Source organism: Penicillium psychrosexuale (genome assembly GCF_028828465.1).
Source record: "Penicillium psychrosexuale strain IBT 29551 chromosome Unknown utg000003l, whole genome shotgun sequence".
Lineage (NCBI taxonomy): Eukaryota > Fungi > Ascomycota > Eurotiomycetes > Eurotiales > Aspergillaceae > Penicillium > Penicillium psychrosexuale.
In genome coordinates this window covers 1,628,898-1,655,080 of record NW_026643188.1, presented here as the reverse complement: position 1 = coordinate 1,655,080, position 26,183 = coordinate 1,628,898, and the positions used below count along the sequence as shown (strand labels likewise).

General features: G+C 49.8%; 10 protein-coding genes across 10 annotated transcripts; 6 read left to right on the top strand and 4 right to left on the bottom strand.

The window, feature by feature from the left end:
- Positions 1-5,091: 5,091 nt before the first annotated feature.
- On the top strand, positions 5,092-5,328 carry N7518_004562 (uncharacterized protein; the record flags this gene model as incomplete). Its single annotated transcript, XM_057185489.1, has 1 exon — positions 5,092-5,328. The coding sequence occupies one exon, from the start codon at positions 5,092-5,094 to the stop codon at positions 5,326-5,328; it is 237 nt and encodes a 78-aa protein (XP_057042259.1).
- Positions 5,329-7,057: 1,729 nt separating this feature from the next.
- Positions 7,058-8,241, top strand: N7518_004561 (C2H2-type zinc finger protein; the record flags this gene model as incomplete). The annotated part of the gene is made up of 3 exons (XM_057185488.1): positions 7,058-7,506; positions 7,573-8,051; positions 8,112-8,241. 3 exons carry the CDS (start codon positions 7,058-7,060, stop codon positions 8,228-8,230), a joined length of 1,047 nt encoding a protein of 348 aa, XP_057042258.1. The 3' UTR covers positions 8,231-8,241.
- An 837-nt stretch (positions 8,242-9,078) lies between these two features.
- Positions 9,079-10,665, bottom strand: N7518_004560 (uncharacterized protein; the record flags this gene model as incomplete). Its single annotated transcript, XM_057185487.1, has 1 exon — positions 9,079-10,665. The coding sequence occupies one exon, from the start codon at positions 10,663-10,665 to the stop codon at positions 9,079-9,081; it is 1,587 nt and encodes a 528-aa protein (XP_057042257.1).
- Positions 10,666-11,226: 561 nt separating this feature from the next.
- N7518_004559 (putative plasma membrane SNARE protein (Sec9)) lies at positions 11,227-12,543 on the bottom strand (the record flags this gene model as incomplete). Its single annotated transcript, XM_057185486.1, has 3 exons — positions 11,227-11,286; positions 11,342-12,252; positions 12,321-12,543. The coding sequence occupies 3 exons, from the start codon at positions 12,541-12,543 to the stop codon at positions 11,227-11,229; spliced, it is 1,194 nt and encodes a 397-aa protein (XP_057042256.1).
- Positions 12,544-12,905: 362 nt separating this feature from the next.
- N7518_004558 (Sec1 family protein) lies at positions 12,906-15,237 on the top strand (the record flags this gene model as incomplete). The annotated part of the gene is made up of 4 exons (XM_057185485.1): positions 12,906-12,983; positions 13,061-13,256; positions 13,489-13,700; positions 13,753-15,237. The coding sequence occupies 4 exons, from the start codon at positions 12,906-12,908 to the stop codon at positions 15,235-15,237; spliced, it is 1,971 nt and encodes a 656-aa protein (XP_057042255.1).
- Positions 15,238-15,412: 175 nt separating this feature from the next.
- On the bottom strand, positions 15,413-18,687 carry N7518_004557 (telomere length regulation TEL2 family protein; the record flags this gene model as incomplete). The annotated part of the gene is made up of 6 exons (XM_057185484.1): positions 15,413-15,896; positions 15,945-16,661; positions 16,709-17,252; positions 17,311-17,397; positions 17,446-17,796; positions 17,847-18,687. 6 exons carry the CDS (start codon positions 18,685-18,687, stop codon positions 15,413-15,415), a joined length of 3,024 nt encoding a protein of 1,007 aa, XP_057042254.1.
- A 312-nt stretch (positions 18,688-18,999) lies between these two features.
- Positions 19,000-20,565, top strand: N7518_004556 (NEDD8-activating protein UBA3; the record flags this gene model as incomplete). The annotated part of the gene is made up of 6 exons (XM_057185483.1): positions 19,000-19,067; positions 19,117-19,218; positions 19,268-19,273; positions 19,332-19,411; positions 19,461-19,757; positions 19,814-20,565. 6 exons carry the CDS (start codon positions 19,000-19,002, stop codon positions 20,563-20,565), a joined length of 1,305 nt encoding a protein of 434 aa, XP_057042253.1.
- Positions 20,566-20,823: 258 nt separating this feature from the next.
- N7518_004555 (DNA-directed RNA polymerase core subunit RPC40) lies at positions 20,824-22,070 on the bottom strand (the record flags this gene model as incomplete). The annotated part of the gene is made up of 3 exons (XM_057185482.1): positions 20,824-21,798; positions 21,871-21,975; positions 22,026-22,070. 3 exons carry the CDS (start codon positions 22,068-22,070, stop codon positions 20,824-20,826), a joined length of 1,125 nt encoding a protein of 374 aa, XP_057042252.1.
- A 419-nt stretch (positions 22,071-22,489) lies between these two features.
- On the top strand, positions 22,490-24,025 carry N7518_004554 (NADH-quinone oxidoreductase subunit D; the record flags this gene model as incomplete). Its single annotated transcript, XM_057185481.1, has 3 exons — positions 22,490-23,143; positions 23,211-23,931; positions 23,988-24,025. The coding sequence occupies 3 exons, from the start codon at positions 22,490-22,492 to the stop codon at positions 24,023-24,025; spliced, it is 1,413 nt and encodes a 470-aa protein (XP_057042251.1).
- A 1,361-nt stretch (positions 24,026-25,386) lies between these two features.
- Positions 25,387-25,617, top strand: N7518_004553 (uncharacterized protein; the record flags this gene model as incomplete). The annotated part of the gene is made up of 1 exon (XM_057185480.1): positions 25,387-25,617. The coding sequence occupies one exon, from the start codon at positions 25,387-25,389 to the stop codon at positions 25,615-25,617; it is 231 nt and encodes a 76-aa protein (XP_057042250.1).
- Between the last annotated feature and the right edge of the window lie 566 nt (positions 25,618-26,183).

Below are 26,183 nucleotides of genomic sequence, written 5' to 3'. Positions count from 1 at the left end.
AGTACAACATATCAGATGTCGAACTAATCACTGGAGTATGTAGCTTCAAACTACACAGCCTCCCCCTGAATTCAGGGTCCATCCCCAATCACACTGAACAACCGCGGAATGGAGGGGATTTGATTTCCCTGTATGTACTCCGTACTGTACTTGTAGTACTCCCTACGGAGTACACAACGGTGAAGTCAAAAGAAAACACACAGACCCTGATAAGGGGGCAGTTGTGTAACGCCCCTTTTTACCCTTTTCCATGGTTTGCACACGTTCCAACCTTGGAAGGTCTGGAATTCTCTTTTTTTTAGATTTCCAGGGTCTGCCATCCACTTTAGGACGTGAGTTTAGTTATTGATTATTCTTATTACATACTCACTATGGAGTACTTCCGTACTCCGTAACTACTCCGTAGCATCTCCGGGTAAGCTATCAGTTCCTCTTTTAGCGCGGTGGACACGGCACAGAATCAGAAACCACAGCTGCAAGGACCATGGGTCCCGGTTTGAGGTTCATAGATCCTTAGATCGTGGAGGTACGGAGTAGCACATGCAGGGAATGAATCCCGAGGTGACCCCACCTGGAAAGCGTAAAGCTATGTACTATATGGACATGCAGTGTATAGTAGAGGTGGGGAAGACCTGTTACGCGCATCTATCTAACCTCGAGATCCGGAGCTGTATGTAAAGTGTAAGTGACTAACTATGTTTAGCTGTCAAGCATGCGAGATACCGAGATTGGATTCATGTGAAAGAGAACGGAGTCTACGGAGTACACTAGGAAAGATAACTAAGGAAAAAAAAGGTTATGTTGATCTGCGGGATTGACTTGCGTAACGTAGTAGATCATTTCGATTAGGAGAATACTTGCGCAACGGATGATTGGAAGCTTTTAACAATGCTGGAACGTTGTTATTGTTCTATTCTAGGATAACAGAACAAAAAGCTACCATGTACATCATAGAGACATGATTGTTCTGTGAGAATTAGATAACTATACTATATACTATTACATTCTGAATCTTGCAAGGGATCGGAGACCCTGCAGCGCCCCATCACGACGGTTGAGGCACACAGCTAGGGATACACACACTTGGTGGATCGGCATTACCTTTTTTTTGGCCCACGGGCTATGGCTATGGTACACTAAGATTTATGCTAAGACTACGGCCCCTCCCTCAGGTCTTGGTATTCCTGCAGTGTTTAGGATGTCTGGTGACATAGGCCAAGAGAGAGAATTTCCCCACTTCTGTCTTCATGCGTCTGATGTAGGTTGTATGTGAGTACAGAGTAGACAGCGAGCTTGATTTATACCATAATATACCACAGTCAAGAAATGGGTAAAGGCTACAGCGCACACCGCAGTTTCTCCAATATCCACCGTCAATTCTCGGGGAACTCCAACAAGAACCGCAGAGATGGGACTTGGCCCAAAGTTTCTTATTCGGTGGCGGGGAGGTCCGATCAAACAGTCGAGTCAATCGCCTATTAAGGCAAAAGTCCGTTTCTTCAGGCTAAAGAGGCGCACTTAGTCTCACACGCCTACAACGCTAAAGACCGTCCAGTCACAAGCCATGTCCGAGGTTCTCCGGCCATGTTCCGATTCTCTCGACCAGACCCACTACGTAATGGATATGGAATCGCAGAATAAGTACTGGTCCAGACTAGTGGCAGGGACAAATTACTCGGTGCGGCTTAGATCACGGAGGATAGTGCAAGAATAGTTTATATTGGGATCTCTCTCTCGAACAGGAGGGAAAGGAATGACAATATAAAATATAAATTACGGAGTACTGTACGTATGGGAATTCCCCCACTCGCGTTTCAGGTTGTTTAGCGTTGACCCTGAAAGTGGCAGTGTTCCTAGCGGGAAATGTGGAGTCTAACCAGGATCGCACGCAGGGATCTCGAGTTTGGGGACGAAAGCCAAAACGGGCTTTGCGGGGAGGTGTTGGGGGAGGGTCATTTGACTTTGGGTTTGTGTTAGTAGGTACGGAGTATACAGGGTACAATAGAATCACATCCAAGGAAAAGCCAGCAAAAAGATAATCATAACGGTTGCAAAAAAATCCCGAGTATTCCAAGTCTCGCAATCCAAGGTTAACCTTCCTACTTTGTTCGACCTATACCAAGGAGTCGATAACCACGTTGGCTTAAAAGCGCGGGATGAGCACGCGTCAGCTCCTGGTGGGGCTGAAGATCCAATTGGTCGATCAACGACTGCCAAGATCGGCTATCGACTATCTGCCGTTTTCAGGTGGGCCTGGATTGCCAATGGTCGCTGCGGATTGGCTGGCAGGCTCTGCAGCAAACATGTAAGAATGTGGACCCCATGCAATTAAGCCACACTAGGCCCAACTGGGCCGAGCTAATCCGGATTAGTGTGAAACTGTGGAAAGAAACCTAAAGGGGTCCGGTATCGGGATACCGAGTTCAGTAAGTTTTTTTTTTTTTCAAAGGGACTGCCTAGCTGTGGATGCTAGCTGTGGATGCCATATGGGTTGTCCCATTGACCCGGATTGTCTGTCGCCATAGTCCACAGTCCACAGATCCACTGGATGTAACGCTTTGGACATGAATGGTTCACCGTTTCAGTTCTATGTATAGAAATTGGGAGCGTGACGAGGAAATACAATATACTAGTTAACATACTATCTGATAACTCATTAACTCAAATTTGAACTCATTTATCCAATTTTACCTCATTATCGAGTTTTAACTCATTACTAGCATTACTAGAAACATATCCACCCAAAAGAAACGATGATCAGTCAACCTTGAATTAGGGACATGACGATCTGCCGTGTGGGAACTGCCAAGATCGGAGCCCCATGCAGATGACAGGCCTTTGTTGGCCAAGGGTACCTGATTGACACTCGGCATTGAGGCGGATCGTCAACGTGCGAGATAAGGATCTGATTACAGCGTACTCCGTACTTTAGGAGGTAATAATCGGCTCGACATGGGCAACTGAGGTCGAAATCCAGGGGTTGATATCGCTATTTCTCCGATCTGCCTGTGTTGAACTGTCACATCTCAATCTCTGACCGCCCTTTTCCCTTTCCTGAATTTTCCAGCGGGTTTCTCGGGAAAGCAGATAAAACCGTGAAAGCACGATAAAAAAAAAACACTTCTCAGGGTCCCAGAAGACGCGTCATTAATATGAGCCGTGTCGGAGCGGTCAGGGCCGTCAAGGCCGTCAAGGCTTCCCCCTTGACGGCCCATCGAGAGAAGACCTTGAAGCAGGTCCTCTCACACAAGTTTCCAACGTTCACGACCTTAGATATGCTCCACCCCTGTGTCTGTCTAGTCTAGCAGGGGCCCTTCTGCAGCGGTGGACCTGTACAAAATTCAAACCTATAGAACTGCATGTACCTATGTATGGAGTACCAGCCGACCCCATTCTCAAGCTCTGCCGGCACACCCCGGCCCAATATTATGGCCCAGGTATACCTTCCTCAAAAAGTTGAACTACTGAACGCCATTGCCAATGTACAGACGGCGTATACAGATACGAATAGGGACGAACCAAGCTATATCCACCCCAAAACACAAAACCATCTCTTGGCGCCCACACGTTCTAATTCTCACATCCTCCTCCGGGCCCTTCCCCCACCCACTCTCGACCTCAAAAATGAGCATCTCAAAAACGCCACATTTTGCCAACACAGTGGGCGTTCGTTGAGAGAAAGACGGAGTTCTGCCGGTGAGATTGTTCGGTCCAAACACGGCATGCACAAAAGGGGGAGTTACGCCCAGCCTCCAGCCCATCTGTTGCATTGCTTGTTTTTTCTTTTTCTTTTGCGTTGTTGGGTGTTGGCTGACCGAGACCGAGAAGTGCGCGCCTCTTTTAATTTCAAGGGCTCCATATCTGGGCTTTTTTTTCAGAATGGGGCAATTTGAAGCTGAAGTAACCTGAACCTATGTATTGGCGCTTTTTATTTTTTGCCCCCTTTCACTTTTCATTGTCACTTGGTGCAATGTGGACATGGGAGTTGGGTACCCGACTGACTGCCCAATTGCGCTCTTTTTTTCTTTTTTTTTTCTCTTTTAGGGGATGTCCACCCCGACCGCCTAGACACGGGACTAAAGGATGGCGAGACTGGAGAGTGAGATGTTTATTCTCATCCAAAGACTAAAGTGCTGGGGATAAACTGTAGTTCGATACAACATACATAGAGAGAAAGCTAATCGCGACTCCAATCTTAATCCAGTAACCCGGGACCCACGGTCGCCTTCGAGGCACACATCCGCGATATCCATGGATACCCCCATACTGCATCTGAGCAGAGAACGGATGAAGACCGAACTCCGGATATTTGTCCACGGCCCACAAGTTGTTTAATTGCCAGTTTCCATGGTTTCTGTATGGACTCCAAGTTTTTCGAAAAGGCAAAGGACGTGGCGTCGCCATGGTTGGAAACTGGAATGCGGAGAAGCTGGGAGAAAAAAGTTGGAACTGCGCTTATTCTTTTCCTTTTTCGCTTTCTGCTCCTAAGCTTCCCGGTTAGATCTCCGTTGTGCCGAGCCCACGGTTGAACATGTTTTGTCCTCTCGTCCGGGAGAGCGGCAGTTGATCTCGAATCAATCCTCGAATGTGTGTGGTTTACGGAGTACGGGATGTCCAATATATGTACGTCGTACTTCGGTCTTACGCTAGATGGCTTTCCTCCCCCCCGGGCTAGACGCCAATCATGGGATGGAGACGAATATGGTACTATGTGATTGGAGGAGTACAAGGGTATGTTGCCTTTTCTTCAGCCTCTTCCTCGGCTCTTGGTCGACGATCTGTTTCCCCCCTGGTACCTTGTACCTTGTACCTTGTGTGATCAACCATGTCTTCTTTGAACTTTCTATGGTCGACATCAAACCCCGAGCCTCGGGGACCATAGACCACCCATATCGGAAATTTATTTATTGCGTATTGGCACACACTATTGAATAGGAAAATTTGGTCGGAGAGAAAGAGGAGAATCTGTTGGTTCCACCGCACGAGGGCCATGACCATTTCCAAATCCACAAAGAAAAAAAAAAAGGTCAATAACTAGATTGTGATAATTGTGATATGTCTACCCTATTGCGGGAGCGGCGCCCACCAACTATGACCAAAGCGGCCGTTTACCCGTTTTCCCACTGGGTTGCGCTGTTCCGCCCCTCTGACGTCGCTGCCCCAGTCCCAATACAGGAGAAAAGGAAAACATGGCTTGCAGCCCGTGGCTCTCTGATTATCAAGGCCCAATACGAGGTTGTTATGGATTCGCTTTCTGTTGGCCCGGGTGCCTTAGGCGTGGACTTAAGGACCGGTCTCTATGTGATACAGCTCGCATGGCCCGGCTAATGGCAGCGTTGGTATTGGAACTTATGCCTTCTACCTGCAGGAGGCTTTTTTTTTGGTGTACCGCTGGGCGAGCTCATTGCACGGTCGTATCTGTATCTATATGCGGTGGTTTCTGCGAGGACTAAACTAAACGGTTTTGGGACTTGCTCTGAGGTACTCCGTACTCCTCCGCAGACTGTCCCGTGTGCTCCATCGGACTACAGTATATATCTAGATATACTAAAACTAAAACTAAAACTAAAACTAAAACCAAGACTACTCTAACTAGTTGACTTCTGAAACAGGAGCTTGAATTAGTCAAACGTCATCGCATTTTTGCCGGATTCCCTGACTCAATGGAATTAGAATGCAGTCAATAATGCTGGCGGCTAGTGATTCGATACTGCCTTCTCTATGTAAGGTCGGGTTGGCGCTAAACCCTCTCTGTGCCGTGTCATAGGCCCCTCCATGGCTTAAGCCATTCCGTTTTATCTTTTTATTTTTCAAAGAATAAGAACATGTGCCTCTGATCCTGCAGCTTGCCAATAATGGAGACTCTATTCTATACTGTGGTTTGTCTCAAGCCATGTCTTGAAAGTGAAGGTTTGGATAGAAGCTACTCGAACTAATGGTGATAGTCTACGAATAGAGGTAATTCCGCAAGAACTATCACTATATCACTCATATTAACCCCCACGGCAACGGGTATACCCTTGGACACTGGGATCTGCCCCGCTACATTGAAACAGCGGACTCAGGGCGAACCTTGGTGAGTTTATTTCTTGGCAGTCCCTTTTGTCTTTGTTGTTACGCATATGATAAAATATAATATTAATCTTTTCCGCTTTTGTCTCTCAGACACGGCACAGTTCGACCACTCACAGCCTTCATCACGGCTAGTCTCCAATTGAACATTCCCCTAGTCTACACCCCCTTTGATTCTGAGGTCACCGACTGCTTTTTGCGTCTCATGATTTTCTCCTTTTTCGTATTATAAGCTTAGGGAATATTTCTGGTTATGCTTATTTTTTTGTAGGATGGCCGTTCCGATGCCGGAGTCATCTGGGACATTCCCAGGTAAACATTGATGGCCGATTCTTTAGATCTTCCATTCCTCAGCCTAGTTGATTAAGCAATTAATATATTTTAGACCCTGATTGACAAAGCGTAAATAGGAGGGCTAGTATGCTTAGGGTAAATATCAAGAGGAATTGTCCCTCCGAGGAACTGGTGCGGACCACTTGTGCCCTAACCCAGGTCTGTCCACCAATCCCGAGAGAGGAAATAAAAAGAAATCCCGAATTTGTAGTAAAAATCCTTAAAATGTGAAAAAGAAATTAAAAAAAAAAGAAAAGAAAATCAGAAAAACTCAAATTATAAACAATTATAAACAATTAGAAACAATAAAAAAACAAAATTCAAATAAAATAAAATAATAAAATAATAAATACCGGTATTATCATTTCCAGCGATCTGCGACCCCCGACGGGACGTCGTCAGTGGCACTTTGGAGTATGGGATCATGCCTTATATTCCTTCATAAGCTTCGCCGATCCCCTTCCCCAGACTGTTTCTGCTTTTTCTTTCTCCCTTAAAAATATAAAATAATTGTTGATCATCGGGTTTATCACTTTGTCTTCATATACCTCCGGATCAACACAGACGATCACTCTATTCCATTACTTTTTGGACTCGATCTTCAATCCCTCTATACAGTTCTACACGCGATCGATTCGCGACTCTATTCCCTATGACGATGGTTATGGAAAATCAGAACCGTCCCTATGGCGGCATGAGTTTCGACAATGTCTATCATCACACCCCACCACAGTTTACAGACCCGTGGGCACACAGCTCGTCGCATTCGACACCCCCAGTCTATGCGACCTCCATGGGCAATGGCGCCAGCATGGGGCTGGGCCAGGTCAAGCAGGAGGAAGTGAACCGCTCCGCCATGTCCATGCCCTATCCCAACATCCCCGTGTCTGCCCCGTCAATGGTGACCGGAACCAGCTACGCGAGCGCCGCCTATGGGCCGGAGGTAATGGGAATGCAACACGAGGTTGCGCGCACAACTTTCGACCAGGCTCCTTCCTACACCAGCGCTCCCCCAATGAGCAGCTTTGCACCTTCCAGCTATGCCTACGCCCACGCCCCTATTCACCCATCCGCGCAAGACGGCCGCCGTATCTCGCACTCGTAAGTTGATTCGAGTCTGCATTACATACATGCTTGGGGAACCGCAAAAACTTACATAATCCACAGAGACGCCGCTCGCGTTGGCGCTTCGGCTTCCGCCCCTACTTTCGGTGATGCCCTCGACGCCAGCCGCGGAATGGTCGCTCTCAGCCAGGATCTGACTCCGCGCAACATCTACGGCCCTGGTCCTCGCGGCACACGAGGCTCGGCCGATTCATACGGTTTCCCTTCCACCCAATCCTCCGCCTCGTCTATCTCCTCCGGCGGCAACTACCCCTACTACAGCGCCTCGGTGGGCTCCGTCGACTCCTCCGTGACAGACTACAGCTCCACAACTTCCGAGTCATACGAATCGCGCACTCTTCCCCGGCCCACTAGCCTTTTGGCCGGTAGTGCTCCCCCTGGCCCGCAATCGATGATGAGCCAATTCAGCTCCAAGATGCCTTCCAACACCCAGAAAAAGCACAAGTGCAAGGTCTGCGACAAGCGGTTCACGCGTCCATCTTCGCTCCAGACGCATATGTACAGCCACACTGGCGAAAAGCGTGAGTTCTTTCTTTTTTCTGTGAGAACCAAATCATTCGAATCATGCTAACATTTTCCAGCATTCGCGTGTGATGTTGAAGGCTGCGGGCGGCACTTCTCCGTTGTCTCAAACCTGCGCCGACACAAGAAGGTCCACAAGGGCGAGAAGGATACCGGCTCTGGCGATGACGACGAGTAATCTGCCAATCTTTCATACGACTACATCTTCTACTGAAGCTGTCGAGTGCTCCCTCTCCTACGCCCTCGCGCCTAAAGCGAATCTCCACCCTTCACAAACTCGTTCTCCGTCTGAGCATGAACCAACTGTGTCGGCATGTTTATCCAAACGGTTTCCGGCTTTCTCGTCTCCTTGTACAACAGCATGGATCACCTTTTCATCCCTTTTTCTATTTCACCTCCGACAAACATTTCCCGGAGAGAGAAACGCTTATACATACCATACCCTTCCAAAACGGTCTGTGATTTATGGGTATAATGGGTTCTGTTCGAGGGCGACAGGCAAGAGAGAGCTTCTTTTTTTTCTTTCATATTTCCATGTTTCCTTTGTTTCACCCACGTTACGACCATAGAGGTTTCCGGCTGGATGCGTTGTTTTGATTTGATTTCTTATTCTTTCCCTAGACTGGGCGTCACCTTTGTGCTTTTTTCTCGATACCATGGGGCTTGTGATGATTCGATGTTTTTATTCTCTGCAGGCCATACCCTGACTTGTTTTCGCTTCTTAATCTTCCATAGCCTGCATTCTGCATGGCTTAAAGCTATTACATTGTTCTTTTTTTTCCTCGATCGCCTTTCCAGTGCATGGGTTTCCAATTTTAGGTTTGTTGGTGATGATACCCATAGGAAGAACATGTTCCTATTGTTTTGATACTGGCTGGGCCCTGGCCTTGGTCCCCTGGCCTTGGTCGAGACTCACTTACTGTCGCTACTAAATATATTCTAATCAATAGAAGACATTCTGAACATTAATTGTACTTGTAGTCATTAGTTATGTGTTGATATGTAAACCCTTGATCTTCGAAGGCATCACAACCGTTCTAGTCTTCTCTTTCCAGCTCGCTCCGCCGCTGCTCGACCAGCACGACGCCCAAACACAGTCCCAGAAGTCAATCCACTTCCACCAGGGTAGTTATCATAGAAGATGCCTCCAAGCATCTCACCCACACAATACAACCCAGGAACCTCATCACCCGTCGTCTCCGAAATAACAGCCGCAGTTTCAGGATTCACAGCCAACCCCCCAAAAGTGAACGTGATACCCGCAGTGACCTTGACAGCCAGGAAAGGCGGCTTGTCAATCGGCAAAGCCCAATTCGACTTGGAAACAGCCAGCCCCTTAGTAGCAAGCCCATCCTTAACAGAAGGATCCCACCTCCTCTGCCCATCCACCCCCTCAACAGAAGCATTATACTCCTTGACACACTCAACAAACCGCCCAGGATCCAAAAGCCCAACATCCACACACTTCCTCGCAAGCTCCTCCAACGAAGCCCCCTCAATCCGCCTCACAACCTCACCCCGATACTCCTCCTCCCGCAACCACGCCACAGTCCGCGCATCCCAAACCTGAAACGCAACCTGTCCAGGCTGCTCCAACACCCGCCGCCCAATCATCGCATACGTATAATTCCGCATATCAAACCCCTCATCCACAAACCGCGCCCCGTCCCGATTCACCATAATCCCAAGCGGATACCCGCTCTTCGTATACTCGTTCGAAACCTCCCGACTCCCGGACTCCGTCGGCGCGTCCGCATCCCACGCTACACTGTGACATCCACTCCAGTTCCCGGCTGTTCTGGCCGATACATCGCGCTGTGCAATCTGTAGCATCTCGCCTGTGTTGTATGGTGTGCCGCGCACGCGCGCACCGTCCCATCCGGGCCCGAGCCACTGCGCGCGCAGCTGCGGACTAGCCTCGAACCCGCCTGCTGCGAGAATCACCGCATCGGCACCGACAGTGGTTCTCCTGTTCCTGTTCCTGTGTGTGTCAGCGCCAGCTCTGTCGGTGTGGACAACTTCAACGCCGATAACAGCGCCGCTCGTCGGGTCCGTCACCAGCGCCGTGGCCGCGGTATCGAAGAACACACCCACGCCGGCGTTCCTCACCGCGCGCAGCTCATCCTCCACCAGACCCCTCCCGCCATCTTGCGTTTTCAGCGCGAGTCCGCCCCAGAACTTAATCCGGCCGTTGACTTCATACGCCTGGCGGTTAAAGGAGAGCTGGAAGCGGATGCCGTTGGCGGCTAGCCAGCCGACGGCGGCGCGCGAGTCGGATACTAGTGCTGCTGATAGGTCGGGGTCGGTGCGGTTGCTGGTCATGCGCTGGAGGTCGGCGGTGAAGTCTTGTTCTGTGTAGACTGGTATGTCGATGCGGGATGCTTGGGTTGCGTCCGTGTTGTTGACTAGTGGGAGGAGGTCGGGGAGGCCGTTGTGGGTTGTGCGGAAGGCGCCGGCTGTGAAGTAGGTGTTGCCGCCTGCCCAGGTGAGGGGGCTTTTGTCGATTACGGTTATGCGTAGGGTTGGGTTGGTTTGCGCGGCTGAGAGCGCGGCGCTGAGGCCGGCGTTGCCGCTGCCTATTATGAGGATGTCGGTTTTTTGGGGGAGAGGCATGGGGGTTTGGTGGGGGGGGGTGTAGGCTGGATTTAATGTAATGTAGCTTGTAGATGTAGTGGTTTGTTCGTTAATGTTGCTTTTGGGTTGGGAGTGTGGTTTTATACTTCGTTACATTTAGGGCTCTGTGGAGGTTCATTCTCCGGGTACTCCCCGCGCTCCCCCGCAGTTGGGATGTCGATCTTCGTGGATTTGGATATTGCGATTGAGGTTTGAGGAGCTGAATAACAAGACTTCTCTGGTTTCTCAGGGCTTTAAGGCAGTATCGGACGAGATATCTAGCTCATATTGCATACCTAAAGGCGTCACAGAGCGCACGGTCCGGCTACTTCCCTATGCTATAGTCAATCCAAGTGTACAGAATGAATCAATGAAATTATGTTATTTAATGTTCAACTAATATTCTAGTCGCCGGGTCTGATATGACCACGGCAGATAATGCAGAACCAGCTTAACGCCAATTTGTGATCCATGCCCAACGGACAGAACGTACGCAGAAAATTACTGAGCACGACAGCACCAGGCATATCGCAGCCCTTTTGTCTTGAACAACCAACGTGACTAACGAATCCGGTCCAGCTTGGCCCGGTTCATGGCAATCTGATCGTCGACAAAGTCGCTCTATAGCCAGTTAGTCTCATGTTCATACACACACCAGATTAAAGGGAAAACTCACCTTGCCTATGATACGCTCCAGATGTCTGTTCTGCTCGTCCAGCTCCTTGCCAGTGGCCTTGGCAAGACCGTTCAACCGACCGGTAGCACCACTGAGCAGATCCAAGTTCTGTTCAATCTCGTCCTCCATTGCCTCATCCTCGCTATCCGCCTCGAATTGGTACTTGGCACGCTCGGTGACACTCGCCTTCTTGCCCTTGCCCTGTTTCGCGGCATCGCGCTCGATATCACGGAACAGCCGGTCCATGCGCTGATTACTCGCGTACGCCTCGGACCGTGTTCCGTCGCGGACATCACGATCCTCACGGTGTGTATTGAGGATCTTCTCATCGCGCTCGCGCCGGCGTCGCGAGGCCGTGAATGGGTTCGCCACGTGTACGGCGAACATGCTCTTGTTGAGCGTCTTGAGCTCCTTTGCCTTATCCTCTGCGATGCGACCTTCGATGGCCGTCATGTCCAGACTCTTCTCTGTATCGTGGACGGACTCGCCCTGCGCACCAAGTCGGGCGAGAGTGGCGCGACCGGTTTCTTCAGCCTGTGCGGCAGCTCGGAGTGCATTCCGTGTTGATGCTACATCACCCTGCTTCACGAAGCGTATCTCGTTCTTCGTCGCCTGGACCTCTTCCTCCTCCTCTTCTTCAGCTGTTAGCTGTCGATCCTGGAAGGTCGCCATGCTGTACTCATTGCTGCCGCCACCGTAGTTCGGTCCTGGACCATTCTGACCATTCTGACCCTCGGAGTACGGTGGTGGTGATGGGCCGCCCGCGTTGTCCGGTGCCCGGTTTCTGTTGGCGCCGCCGAAAAGCTCGTTGCGAGCGGAGTCTGCAGCCGCGGGGTCATTGGGATCGCTGCTACCCAGACCTCCGTAACCACCGCTTCCGTATCGCGAGCCTCCGGTTGAGGGTCCGGCGCCTGCGCCGGGTCCGCCAAATCGATCACTGCCGTAGCCGCCTTGGTTTCCGTACTTGTTGGAGGCGTACTTGTTGTCGGGGGGATGGAGTGGGGGCCGCCGTTGGCGGCGGGGTGGTCGGCAGGTAAGGGGGCAACACCCACGCCAATCTTGGCCTTAGTGTATGGGTCTACCGGAATTGGTTGAGCGTAAGGGTTGGAGGGGGTCGGGGGGCTCTTGTCCTTCTTCCGCGAGCCGAAGAGTGCTCGGCGGCTAGAGTCATCGTCGCCATCGGATTTCTTGAAAAGACCCATGGCGTGGGTGGGGGTATAGTGCTTGTAAAGATTTGTTGAATAAGATTAAAATGATCGAGGGTAAATGGGAGTACAAGAAAGTAAGGAGAAAGAGAATGAAGTGAGACAAAAGAAAGAATTAATATGAGACGCCTTCAGGGGAGCTAGTTAGATGTTCGAGAACGCCGCCTGATGGTAATATATATACAAGGGGCGTACTAAAGTTACCAGCCAGATATATGGTGGATGGCGCAGTGATAACGATACTAATACCAAAGTTACATGTTACATCAGCAGTGGCAGTGCTAGCCCAATGCGGGCGCAGTGGCACTTCAACGTCTCTGTTTATTTTTGGCTCACGACATTGCCTCTGCCTGGATGAAATGGCTCCTTTATCGGGGTCGGATGCGGACTATTTTAGGGACAAGGCGCGGAGGGATCTCTTGACTTTACTCGAAGGCGTGAGCACAGCCTCCTTGATCTTCTATTCTGATTGCGGAGCGAAGCGAAGCAATTATATGCGCTAACTATTCTCCAGGCCCGGGGTAAGAAGAACCTCGTGATAAGCCAGGAACTGGCCGGCCCAGTGGGTCTATTCGTCAAGTTCTCCGTGCTCCAAGAGTATGGTGTCGACCGGGTCTTCTTGCTGGAAAATGCAAACATCGACTCATCACAACGCAATGTTGTATTCCTTGTTCGTGGCGAGAAAGCTCGCCACGTTCGAATTGTGGCAGGTATGACATTGTCTCTTTTGCCCCCCTGTCGGCTTGTCAGATTGGATCTCTTTCATTGGGGCCCATGATGGGCCATCATCAGATTATACAGAGGCTTTTCTACTCTATGTAATCTGGAGAAATGTTCCCTATATCGATATCTATCTTACAACATTTCCAAGCTCGTTTCATTAGGGCCCTTTCCTGCTATCTCTGATTGAGTGCCATCAGGATGAGCTGACATTTCTCTTAGAACAAATCAAACGCTTGCAGAATAATGGAAATGTTGAACATGAGTTTTCCATCTTCTTCGCTCCAAGACGGACGCTTATGAGCAATGCTGTCTTGGAGGAGGCAGGAATCATCGGCGACGTGAACGTCGCCGAGCTTCCTCTTTATTTTATGCCTCTAGAACAAGACATCTTGTCATTAGAACTGGATGAGTCGTTTGGAGACTTGTACTTGGTAAGTTCATAGGTTGCTAACATTTGAGATATTTTCTGACCATCCTATTCAGCACAAAGATCCAGGGTGTATCTTCCATTCTGCTAAGGCTCTCATGGGTGTCCAGCAGCGCCATGGCTATTTCCCACGCATTGTTGGAAAAGGGGACAATGCCCGGCGCTTAGCAGATCTTCTATTGCGTATGAGGAAAGAACTTGATGCAGAGGAGAGCTCCGGATTGACCGATCCCTCTGCACGAGGCCTGTTGCCAAGTGCGAGCGTAGAGAACTTGATCATCATAGACCGTGACGTCGACTTTGGGACACCCCTTCTCACACAGCTCACCTATGAAGGCTTAATTGATGAATATGTCGGTATAAAGAACAACCAGGCAGACGTTGATACAAGCATTGTCGGTCCTGCTCCCACACCACAGTCCGAGTCATCCAAGGCACCCCAGCAAGTCAAGCAGGGGCTGAAAAGAAAGATACAGCTGGATTCCTCGGATCAGTTGTTCAGCCAACTGCGAGATGCAAACTTTGCAATCGTGGGCGATATCCTGAATAAGGTGGCACGCCGCTTAGAAAATGAGTACGAGAGCCGCCACACGGCTAAAACGACAGGCGAGCTTCGAGAGTTTGTCAACCGATTACCAACGTACCAGCTGGAGCACCAGAGTCTTCGAACCCATACCAACCTCGCAGAAGAGATAATGCGACTCACCCGCTCCGAAACTTTCCGCAAAACTTTAGAAGTCCAACAGAACAATGCGGCCGGTGCCGACTCCACATACCAGCATGACACAATCGAAGAGCTGATAGCTCGAGATGTTCCACTTAAGACTGTGCTACGGCTCCTGTGCCTGGAGTCCTGCATGTCTGGGGGTCTCCGCCCCCGCGACCTAGAAAGTTTCAAGAGACAGGTCGTTCAAGCGTACGGCCACCAGCACCTTCTCACATTCTGGGCGTTAGAGAAAATGGAACTTCTCCAGCCTAGATCCTCAGCAACGACGATGCTCCTCCCTACATCCGGTGCACAAGCAGGATCAAAGACGAACTACGGGTACCTGCGCAAGAACCTCTGTCTTGTCATCGAGGAGGTCAGCGAAAAGGATCCGAACGACATTTCTTATGTGTACAGTGGCTTTGCGCCCCTCAGCGTCCGCCTGGTTCAATGTGTGCTACAAAAATCCTATATGGTATCCTTGATCAAGGGAGGTACGCCGGCCGCCTCGAACACCCCTAATACAACGTCGCCTGGCTGGCTTGGCTTCGAGGACGTTGTCAAGAGTGCTCGCGGTGCGACTTTCAGTATCGTCCAGAAGGGTGATGATAAGGCTGTGCGGGCTCGTCAAACGCTCAGCGGTAACTCAGCTACGAAGACCGTGTATGTCTTTTTCCTGGGTGGTATCACGTTCACCGAGATCGCCGCGTTGCGCTTCATTGCTGCGCAAGAGGCTCCACGGAGGAAGATTATTATATGTACCACGAGCATCATTAGTGGTGATCGGATGATGGAGGCGGCCATCGAGAAGGGTAGCTTTGTCAAGGCGGAGTAAATGGGCCAATCTACGCCTCAGTGATCATAATGATAGCTACATATGTATGTCATTTTCGGAAGAAAGGGAACAACACGATTTACATTCTTCCTTTAAATGTAAAAGACCAAGGCGCGTTGATGGCTGTACTCGTTCGTGGAATTTTCAATAATGTTCACATAGTTCCGTCATCTGCCTAATAGTTAAAACCAGAATGAACACCCATCAGCCGACCCTGATACCGCTCTATCACCTCCCCAAGCCGCACCATAACACCAGCAGCAAGGGTGCGTATCTGCTCCTGTGGGTCGGTAACGGCTGAGCTAGGATCAGCCCGCGCAGCCGAAGGCGGCGTCCGGTCAAAGACCTGGGAAGCCCACTCTCGCAGCTCGATCACCTGGGTGGCGTATTCGGTGACAAGACGCTGCTCGCCATTTGAGCCAGACGCAATATTGAGATCCACCACAGCGAGGAAAAGTGACAGGAGTGCGGCAGTGACGGTTGGCTCGCTGGATGCCGAGGATGTGTGTAGAGATAAGAGGAGGGAGAGAGTTTCATGGGTGAGGCCTGGGAGAAAGGGGGTGTGAGGGCCTGTTGTAGAGAGAATGAGGGAGAGGGTTTGGAGGAAGAGTGTAAGGAGATGGGGGATGAAGAATGGGTTGTATGAGGGTGTGGAGGACCTAGAGCGATGTTAATAATATGATTTTGAGAGTGGACGTAAAACGTACGACGAAGACTGCAGCATCATTATTTCAAATCTGCCCTGCAGTGGGAAGAAGAAACCCTCGGCAAGGACCTTGTGCAGATCCTTGATTGTAGCATTTTGGCGCTTGGTGTCACGCTGCTGGCGTTTCTTCTCGACTTCCATACGAGATGAGAAAGTGCGCACTTTGAGAGCATTGGGGCCAGTCATTGTATCTGCTGCGTTGGCTGCGAGCGGTTCCAAGGATGTGCGGGCCGTTTCCCGGGTGAGCATTGCAATAGGAGACTCATTTGCTCCTGAGTACATCGCCTCTAGGGCAGGCGAGAGCCGCTTGGATGGGAATGAGGTATCGCCAGTAGTTGGGAGATGCAGTGCCTTGGCATCATCCTCTCCATTCCCGGCTATCTCGCGAGCACTCAGACCCAGAGCTGTAAGAACAGCAGATCTCTGGACTTGAGAAAGGTCTCCATCGAAGTAGATGGCAGTAAACCAGCGGCCCATTTTCAAGGGCTCGGACACAATCAATGCAATCATGCTCTGTAGGCGAGATTCATGGAATGACGGATGATTATTGTCATTTTGAAGACCCACGATAGTCAGAGCTAGCTCCTCGATCTGCTCGGCAAGTTCAGTTCCGAATCCTATCTTCCGTCGAATTAAGGATGGGGCAGTGGTGATGGCGAGATGATAGCGCTCGACATTTTCGTTGTCTCGAAGATATGGGATCAAATCACGGATGTATCTTAGATTTGTTAGCGAGCTCGATATCAGCAGGCGATCTGTACTTACACAGGCGCTGTCGGCTTATTCCGTTGGACCAACGTAGGATCGTCATCAGAATCGTATGCATCGTCGTCCGGCTTTTCATACGGAATGAGGTCGTCCTCTTCCTCTTCCTCTTCCTCTTCATCACTGTCCTCGACTTCTTCAACCGCAACAATCTTGCTTGTATGCTGGTGGGAAAATTGTGCCTTCGGCTTTTGTGAAGGCTTGGGGTGGACCAGTTCTGGCTTTTCTGGCAATGCCTCTTGCAATGCTTTGATAGATTCAGGCGAACCGATCTCGTCTTGGACCTTTGTCAAATGCGAATACCAAAGGGCTTCCTCGTTCCGCATTTCCTCTATGTCAAATTTCAGCACTTTGTCTGGTTCCTCAATGAGTTCAGATATTCCTGTTCCAACGACCATGCCAAGAAATCGTGCTCTGTTAGAGGACGCGGCGAGTCTATTGGAGACTGCGTTGAGATATGCTCCTGACCGGCCTACTTCTTTCACTTGCGCTTGATCTAGCCGATAGAGGTGGCCAGCAGCAAGAAGAATCACTTGTGCAGTTGCTATTCAATGTCAGAGGCTAATATTTTAGGAGCAGAGGACTGTGGACTGTTGACAAACCATTCTGGACCATATTTGGGACATGTTTGATAGAGAACTTGTCTCCAAATTGCTCAAGGCTGCGTATGAGCAGTGACTTCAACACATCTGTTGCGGTTAGTTCCGTTGTCGTTTCCTTCGGCAACGTGAACTTACTATCGTTCTTGCTGCAAGTAGCTAATAGTGCACGACGTAGTCCCAACGTGTTTATCGAGCCACCTTGCGATTTTGAGAGCCAATCCACAACTTGACTTCCCAAATCTGGCCGGGAAGAGATGACGGCGGAGATCAAAGCTGCCACTCCTTTAATGGGTTCTGAAGTAGTGATTGACTGACCCACTGTTCCCAATAGATCATCTGAAAAGTACCTTCGTTGTACATCACGGAAGATCGCTTCTAAAACTGCAAGCTGCTCCGTCCGTCTGAGATGGTCTAATAATATTCCAAAGTGCGCCAGCAAGGACTGCGGAACAAGTAGATCCGAGTAGATTTCTTTGACAATCTGGTCTGCACAACGTCAGCCTGGGACTCAAGTAAGGCCATCATTGTATATTCACCTGTATATCCAAGGCTTAAGGCTCGCCCTGTCAACAAAGCAACTGAGGCGCAGTCGCTTTCGTTATCTGGGGCTAGTCGTGCCACCATATAAGAAATATTGCGCCCAAGCCATGATGCATACTGGGAACCATTTCCAACCCAGGAGATTGAAGATACTGATCTTGACTCGTCAACAACAGTAAGAGCCTCGGCTGCTGTCGATAAAACCTTGCCGGCAGCAACGAGTGATACAAGCTCTCTCCACGTGACTTGCTGTCGAGTTTTGCTGTCATAAATGACTGAAATATCAGAAGAAAGACGGGCTAAAAAGTCCTTTGGCTCCAGCAAAGCAGCAAGCACAGCCAAGAGATCCCGGATAGCAAGTTGGCTGCTTGAACCTTTGGCTTGCTGGGCAGAAGCACGGGCCACGTTGATTAAAGATCGTAGCTGAGCCACTAAGGAACCGAGACCCGCGACGCTGCTAAGACATCTCAATAATGCTGCTCGAGCTTTGGCGTCTTTCCCTTTGCTGTCTTTTGCATCTAGGGATCCCCAATGATCTGGAATCGTGGTGCTGACTAATAATTGGAGAATCTGGGCTGTGATGGGACTTGCAATTCGGAGGTCGAAGTCCTTTGAAGCTTTGGATTTGCTGAATGGATCAAGGGTTGCCAAAATGGCAGACAGTTGTTCACGATCGGGACTGCTTTTAAGTAGATCTATGATATGACGTGATGATAGATGTTCAGGATCGAAGTCATTTCTTACTGGCGGATCAGCAAGCTGAGATTCGACAGCAGGTGTAACAAGGGCATCTGAATCTCGCTTGACAGTTTTCACTGCCGTCAGAAGGCCTTCCATTATCGATTCGAATACACTTCGGGGAAAAAGAGAGGTTGGTGAGGATTACAGTAGGCGGGCCTGAGATTAGTCAGCCATAGTCACCCCAAGGCAGCCCACGCGCAAGTGATGTTGTCAACTCAGCCTCTTCATTATCAGTAACTTGAATACTTTGGTGATCCGACCAAAAGCTGAACTGGATCTGCTCCTGATATCACTCTCATCGGGCTCACTCTGCCTGCCATCCACCTCAACAAGCGTTAACCTGTGTAACGCGACTTGATACTGCGCCTATTTACTCTCACCAGTTGCCCATAACAGGAGCCTATCAAGATGGATGTGGATGTGGGAACCCCACATGCCCCAGAAACTTCGATCTACGTGGATCAACAAGGTCGATGGTGCGTTGAATGACCCTTGAGACCTTCGATCTGCGCTAATACCCCACAGGAAGCACCTCTACAATGTCTTGAGTAAACGTGGCCCTTTTACAGATGACGACTGGAACCCTGGCCCCGAGCCTATTAATGCTTTGGAATCTGCCAAAGTTCTGTAAGTGGATTCACTCTGGAGATAGTACTTTCGCTAACATGAGTCTTAGGGTGATGTTTGTCAACCTCGCAAAGTTGTGGTATTCTCAAGATGAGGGACTGACTGAAATCTAGCGGAGCTGGTGGCCTAGGATGCGAGATCTTAAAGAATCTCGCACTGTCGGGATTCAAAGATATTCATGTCATCGACATGGGTATGTGTTTCAACTCAGAATACCAAGACCAGAAGCTCACAGTCGACAGACACCATTGATATATCAAATCTCAATCGGCAATTTCTGTTTCGTCAGGCGGATATCGGAAAGCCCAAAGCCGAAGTTGCCGCTGCTTTTGTGCAAAAGCGAGTAAAAGGAGTCAAGATCACGCCCTACGTCGGCAAGATTCAGGATAAAGATGAAGACTACTACATGCAGTTCAATATTGTCATCTGTGGCTTGGACAGTATCGAAGCTCGACGCTGGATCAATTCCACATTGATCTCTATGGTCGATGAAGATGACCCTACGAGTCTGAAGCCACTTGTTGATGGTGGAACTGAAGGTACCCACCTATATCATCAAGCTTAGCCAAGAACATGTTACTGATGTGTCAACCAGGTTTCAAGGGCCAAGCCCGTGTCATTCTACCCTCTATCTCATCCTGCATTGAGTGCCAACTGGATATGCACGCACCTCGTCCAGCAGTTCCTCTCTGCACTATTGCCACCATCCCGCGCCAGCCTCAACACTGCATTGAATGGGCGCACCAGATCGCATGGCAAGAGAAACGCAAAGATGACACTTTTGACAGCGACAACATGGAACACATATCGTGGATATACAATACCGCTTACGAACGTGCCCAGCATTTCAATATCCATGGTGTTACCTTCCAGATGACCCAGGGTGTGGTCAAAAATATCATTCCGGCTATCGCATCAACAAACGCTGTCATTGCGGCCTCCACAACTTCAGAAGTGCTCAAGATCGCCACTGGCTGCAATCCATTCCTTTCCAACTACATGATGTATGCTGGCGAGGAAGGAGTGTACACCTACACCTTCGAGGCGGAGAAAAAGCCCGACTGTCCGGTGTGCGGAGAACTTGCCCGGAAGATGGATGTGGACCCCAACATGACCCTGGGCGAGTTCATCGACAGTCTCGGGGAAAGAGCCGAGGCCCAATTGAAGAAGCCAAGTATGCGGACTGAAGAGAAGACCCTCTATCAGCGCTTCCCACCTCAGCTGGAGGAAATGACCCGACCTCACTTGGGAAAAAAGCTGGCCGATTTGATCGAGGATGGCGAAGAAGTCGCTGTCAGCGATCCAGCCTACACTACCACATTCCGCTTTCGTCTTCACTTTAAATAAGGACAATCTTATCCTGCCTCTCATGTGAGAATTACGACAATCAGATAGCTTATGACCGGGATGATTAGCCTTAGTTAAATGTGTAGAATTCAAAAGATAGCTGTTGGGCTTTTATCCAAGACAATTAACACATCTAGACTCCACCTCGTGAGGCGAAACACTGATCGACTTTTCGTAAATGTACAGCGCAAAGGCAGCCCAAAAATCCAACGCCAAAGAATGCATATAATAAGGTGTAGCAGAGAAAAGACCCATTGATCAAGCCATCAAATCGGTCAGACCCCTCTTCCACCGGTTGCACTTCAGCTTCATAACCTTTACAGCCTCCAGGAAGAGCATGTCACTCTCAAATTGACCGGTGCTCTCCACGCTGAAGATGAAGTGATCACGCACCCGTCCCAGCTTGACCTTATCCTTGAACTCATCGTGGCGCAGACACTCTCTGCTGACAGTATCATTAAACGCATCCTTCACGACGGCCTTCTGCTCGCCGGCATGGCCCTCGTATCCACTTCCACGCTGCGCAGCCTCTTCAGGGGTGACGGGTTCAAGACCAACCACACCCTTAGGGAAGCACTTGGCGAACTTCTTCGCATCCTCGCCAATGATTGGACGCTCGATCTTAATTTCAGGCAAGAGGCGGTATGAAGCGGTAGCCACAGGCGAGAACTTGGCGTGATCGGCACCAATACCCTTCTGGCAGTGGAGTTCCATCTCGATCTTCTGGCCGGGACGGAGCTTGGCGATCAGAATGTCCGGGTTGACAGGTGCGATAGCGCCGTCGCCGACAAAAAACTGTTCCTGACGACCGACAGGCATGTACATGAGGTCCTTGGCGTAAACATGGGCGTTGGTGTACAGCTTGCGGGGGTCCTGCTCGTCCTTGTCTGCGTACTCGTTCTTGTAGCATTCCACGTCGAGACGGAGCACAATGGTGTTGAAGTCGCAGGGGCCGTCTTCCTCCTCGGTACCGTCTTCGGACGCCTTCTTATACCAGTGCATCCAGTTGATACCCTCGACAGAACCCTTGAGCGGGATCAGGCCCAGTCGTTGTGCGAGCACTTCGTCTTGAATGACTGAAGTGTTGTTGTGAATGAAGCAGTCTTCAATGGCGATGGTGGGGATTTCGGCCATAAGAATACGACGGAAAGCGTTGGCGACTGAGGCGTCGAGACCGATCAGCGAGAAGGAAGCCTCGAACCGGTCATTGCGATGGAATTCGACTTGGAAATTCTGTTGGAGTAAATGGTCAGGATTTACTAAATCCAGTAGAGTATACCTTCCTAACTATGTTCCAATACATACCTCCTTGAATTCATCGAGTGCCCACCCATGCGACTCTCCGGGCCAATGGCCAGGAAAATCTGTAGAGGGGATGTTGGTGACGGTTTCCGCATTGATGCCGATGATCTGGGACGATTAGTATTCTGAGCTGCGTGGAATCATTGTTGGAGACATACACGGCGGCGCTGCAGCTCCTCCTGCGAGGGAACAAGAGGCGCCATGGTGAGCAACTGTAGAGGGTCTGGTGAAGGTTGATGGTAAAATCCGCGATCACCGATAAGAGAGATTTCTCGAAGTAATTTTCTAGTTCGCCTGAGGCAGAAACGAGGCCTTTATTATGCGCAAATAATGATATATTATGTAATCCATAATTGCAGGATTATGTGAGCAATGCATGGCACTAAACCAAAGAAAGGCTAGTGTGGAGCCCTTACCCACACAACATAGTGGCCCCTTCAGGCCAACCAGCGCACGGCTGATGACCCGGCGGCTTTTCACGTGACGAGCCAAAATGCGACTCCCAGGTTGAGACCTTCAGTGAGTTCCCTACCCCGTAGCGAGCCATATCCACCCATTGAATGCGCCTGGATTGAGGATCATCTCCCCTCTTTTCCCTCTTGGACCTCCACTTCTATCCTCCATGGCCGCTTCTCTCGCCCGCCTAGCGGGCAATGCGCCCAAAAGGCTCTGCCTCCGCCCCTCCTCATCCATTCCTCGTTCCCGCTCGATAGCCACCTCTGTTCCTCGCCGCCACGCAGAGGCTGCTAGCTACCAGGCCACACGACTTGTGCCGACCGACCCGACCTTCACCTCCGTCGCCAACAAGGGTTCTCCCGAGCACCCCGATGCTGCTGGCCTTGAATCCAAGGCCGAAGGGATCGACCGCAAGATCCGTCATTATACCGTCAACTTTGGTCCTCAGCATCCCGCTGCTCACGGTGTGCTCCGATTGATTCTGGAACTCAATGGCGAAGAGATCATTCGCTCCGATCCCCACGTCGGTTTGCTGCACCGTGGTACCGAGAAGTTGATTGAGTACAAAACCTATATGCAGGCTCTGCCTTACTTTGACCGATTGGACTATGTCTCCATGATGACGAATGAGCAGTGCTTCTCCTTGGCCGTTGAGAAGCTGTTGAACGTCGAGATCCCCGAGCGTGCCAAGTGGATCCGTACCTTGTTCGGCGAGATGACCCGAGTCCTGAACCACCTTATGTCCGTCCTGTCCCACGCAATGGACGTTGGTGCCCTGACTCCTTTCCTGTGGGGTTTCGAGGAGCGTGAGAAGCTTATGGTGAGTAGTTTTCAGCTGCAAAGCCTCTGCGGCCAGGTCTTATTTACTGACACCTCGGGTGCTTTAGGAATTCTACGAGCGTGTCTCCGGTGCCCGTCTCCACGCTGCCTACGTTCGCCCCGGTGGTGTGTCGCAGGATCTCCCCCTTGGTCTTTTGGACGACATCTACCAGTGGGCCACTCAGTTCGGTGACCGCATTGACGAAACCGAGGAGCTGCTTACGGATAACCGTATCTGGAAGGCCAGAACCCAGGGTGTCGGTGTTGTTAACGCTGCCGATGCGCTCAACATGAGTTTCACCGGTGTCATGCTCCGTGGATCAGGTGTTCCTTATGATATCCGCAAGTCGCAGCCGTACGATGCCTATGACCAGGTCGAGTTTGATGTTCCCGTCGGTGTCAACGGTGACTGCTACGACCGTTACCTCTGCCGTATGGAGGAGTTCCGCCAGTCTCTCCGTATCATCCATCAGTGCCTGAACAAGATGCCCGCCGGTCCGGTCCGCGTGGAGGACTATAAGATCTCACCCCCTCCCCGTGCTGCCATGAAGGAGAACATGGAGGCTCTCATTCACCACTTCCTTCTCTTCACCAAGGGCTACTGTGTGCCTCCTGGTGAGACTTACTCAGCCATTGAGGCCCCCAAGGGTGAGATGGCTGTCTTCCTGGTCAGTGATGGCAGTGAGCGGCCATACCGCTGCAAGATCCGTGCTCCTGGTTTCGCCCACTTGGGTGGTTTCGATCAGGTGTCTCGTGGTCACTTGCTTGCCGATGCTGTCGCAATTATCGGTAAGTCTTTTATTCCGTTGTTTTTTATTCCAGCTCTAACATTGAATTCCTTCTAGGTACTATGGATCTTGTGTTCGGTGAGGTTGACCGGTAAACGGTATTGGCAACGCAATAATAAAAAGAAAAACCAAACCCAAAGAAAACCTTTCCATGGCATCCTCTTAGATGGTTAGATTCGCCTGTGCCAGGGGAAAAATCAGAGAAGAGGAACCACCTATTTTCCTCGATGTGATCTGTAATCCCCGGAACTTCCGACGCTGGCTTGGGTGTACTAAATGCTCTATGTTTTCTTCCCATGGCGTTGTGCTATTATGTCTTGTCCTTCTCCTTTGTGTGCCTGTTTTTTTTACCTCTACTGCTTCAAACAAGCCCTGTGTATAGTGAACGTCTGATTCTTCTTCCGTGAGCTGTTTCTTTTATATCATCCATGAATCCAACCAGTATAAGTCTAAGCCTGGTTCCTACAATACAAGGCACCTACCTGCATACATCTATATGTTACATAGTCTATCTAGGCATATCTGCATATGTGTTTATCATCACGTTACCATTTACATTAAGCGAGCCTATGTCGTTGTTTGTCTCATTTGTGAATAGTGGCATAAACCGACCGCCCTTAGGGTATCTATAAGAAGGTGACCCTGCCCCAGAACTTCTTCTTCTTTTCTTTCTTCTTCAGCTCTCTTTGCCTCTGGCTTAGATCATGTGTAGTATCTGTTCTTACCAGTTTAATCTCTGGTAGTTCTGCATTGCAGAACGTCATGATTATTCTAATATTTGGACCTCGCGACTTGGCCTCTGTGCTTGCACACGCCTCGTTGCACAGTGTCACTGGGCTTACACTACCCCCGGTCGACGCGAACTCCTTTTCATCAACTGTTCGGCTTGTCCGGGCGCTTGGAGAAGATGACATGTTTGTTTAGAATCTCATTTCTGTCACGAGGTTCTAGGTACTCCGTATATTGTATTAACTCCCACCTTCTTTTGGTTTCCTAGGCAATAATAACCGACAGGCTTCTACCAACCAGTTACCACTTCCTCTAATTATTAGAACGTCTACCGCTAGAAATGACCACAAAAGTGAAGCCCAGCTGATTGATACTGAGAAACAGCGGTTTCTTCCACAAGCACCTAGACTTTTCATTTGCTAGCTTAATAAGAATACTGATAACTCCTTAATCCATGCCATACATAAAGACATTTGAGGTACAAATAGTATTCATAGACCCAGAATTTGCGACTATGACAGCCTACTTCATCTATTCAGTAACCCCCGCATTAGGGCCGGCTTTGTGACGATCTCCAAATTGGCTATATGAGATAAAAGACTCAAAGATTCTTTATTATCTTGAAAACAAAGTGAAATCTTTTTGAAATATTAGAATGAGTAAATCAGATATCTCTCAGTCAATCATTTATCCCAGGTGGTTCGGAGGTTCTGCATCCAATACCGATATGGCTCAGTCGATATGGCTCAGTCCGGCCTACAACAAACTAAAAAGAAGAAACAAGAACAACATTCCCACCTCCCCACCAGCTCCTGGCCTATCAACAGGAATCTCGAGGCTTATTGGGGCAGTCCTCGGCAACTCCTCAGATATAAGCAATATCCGTATGCTGCCACCTCATCTTCGTCGCACTTACCGGCACATCTTCGATGCGTGGATGAAACGCGAAGAGGGATGAAATGCCTTTGGACAGGGATTGCGGCCGAATACTTTCGCTGTGGTATGATGACCAGCTGTCAGCTTGCATCGTATGATCCTTTTAGGGATGCAACAGTGACAACCACTGGGATTTATAACGATCAACCGGCTCGCGTTTATCGGCGTCGTTATTGGTGACGCTGGTTGCTACAACACCGTGCAGTCCGATTGCTGTAATCAAGACCAGTTAATAGGGTCTTCAAGAAAGCAGGGGATATCGCATGTGATTAAGAGTCTTACAATCACGGAGGGAATGGGATGAGTCTTTCGAGGATGGACGCCTAGTTATGTTCGGCTAGGGCCACAGACTATGGTAATGTTGATTTTTTGGAGCAGCACGGGCAGTTATTTAGGTATTTCAAAGAAAAGACAGATTCTACTCCAAGTCAGCCATTTCATATGTATTCTATTGGGCTGTGAATGACCGGGTACTTTCCGAGAGGCTCATCGTTAGAACAAAACATCAAGAACGGTGAGAGCATCTGGACGTTGGAGCCTTGAATCGCCGCAGGACGATTCCCCAAGGCAGTTGCCGTAGGAGATGTT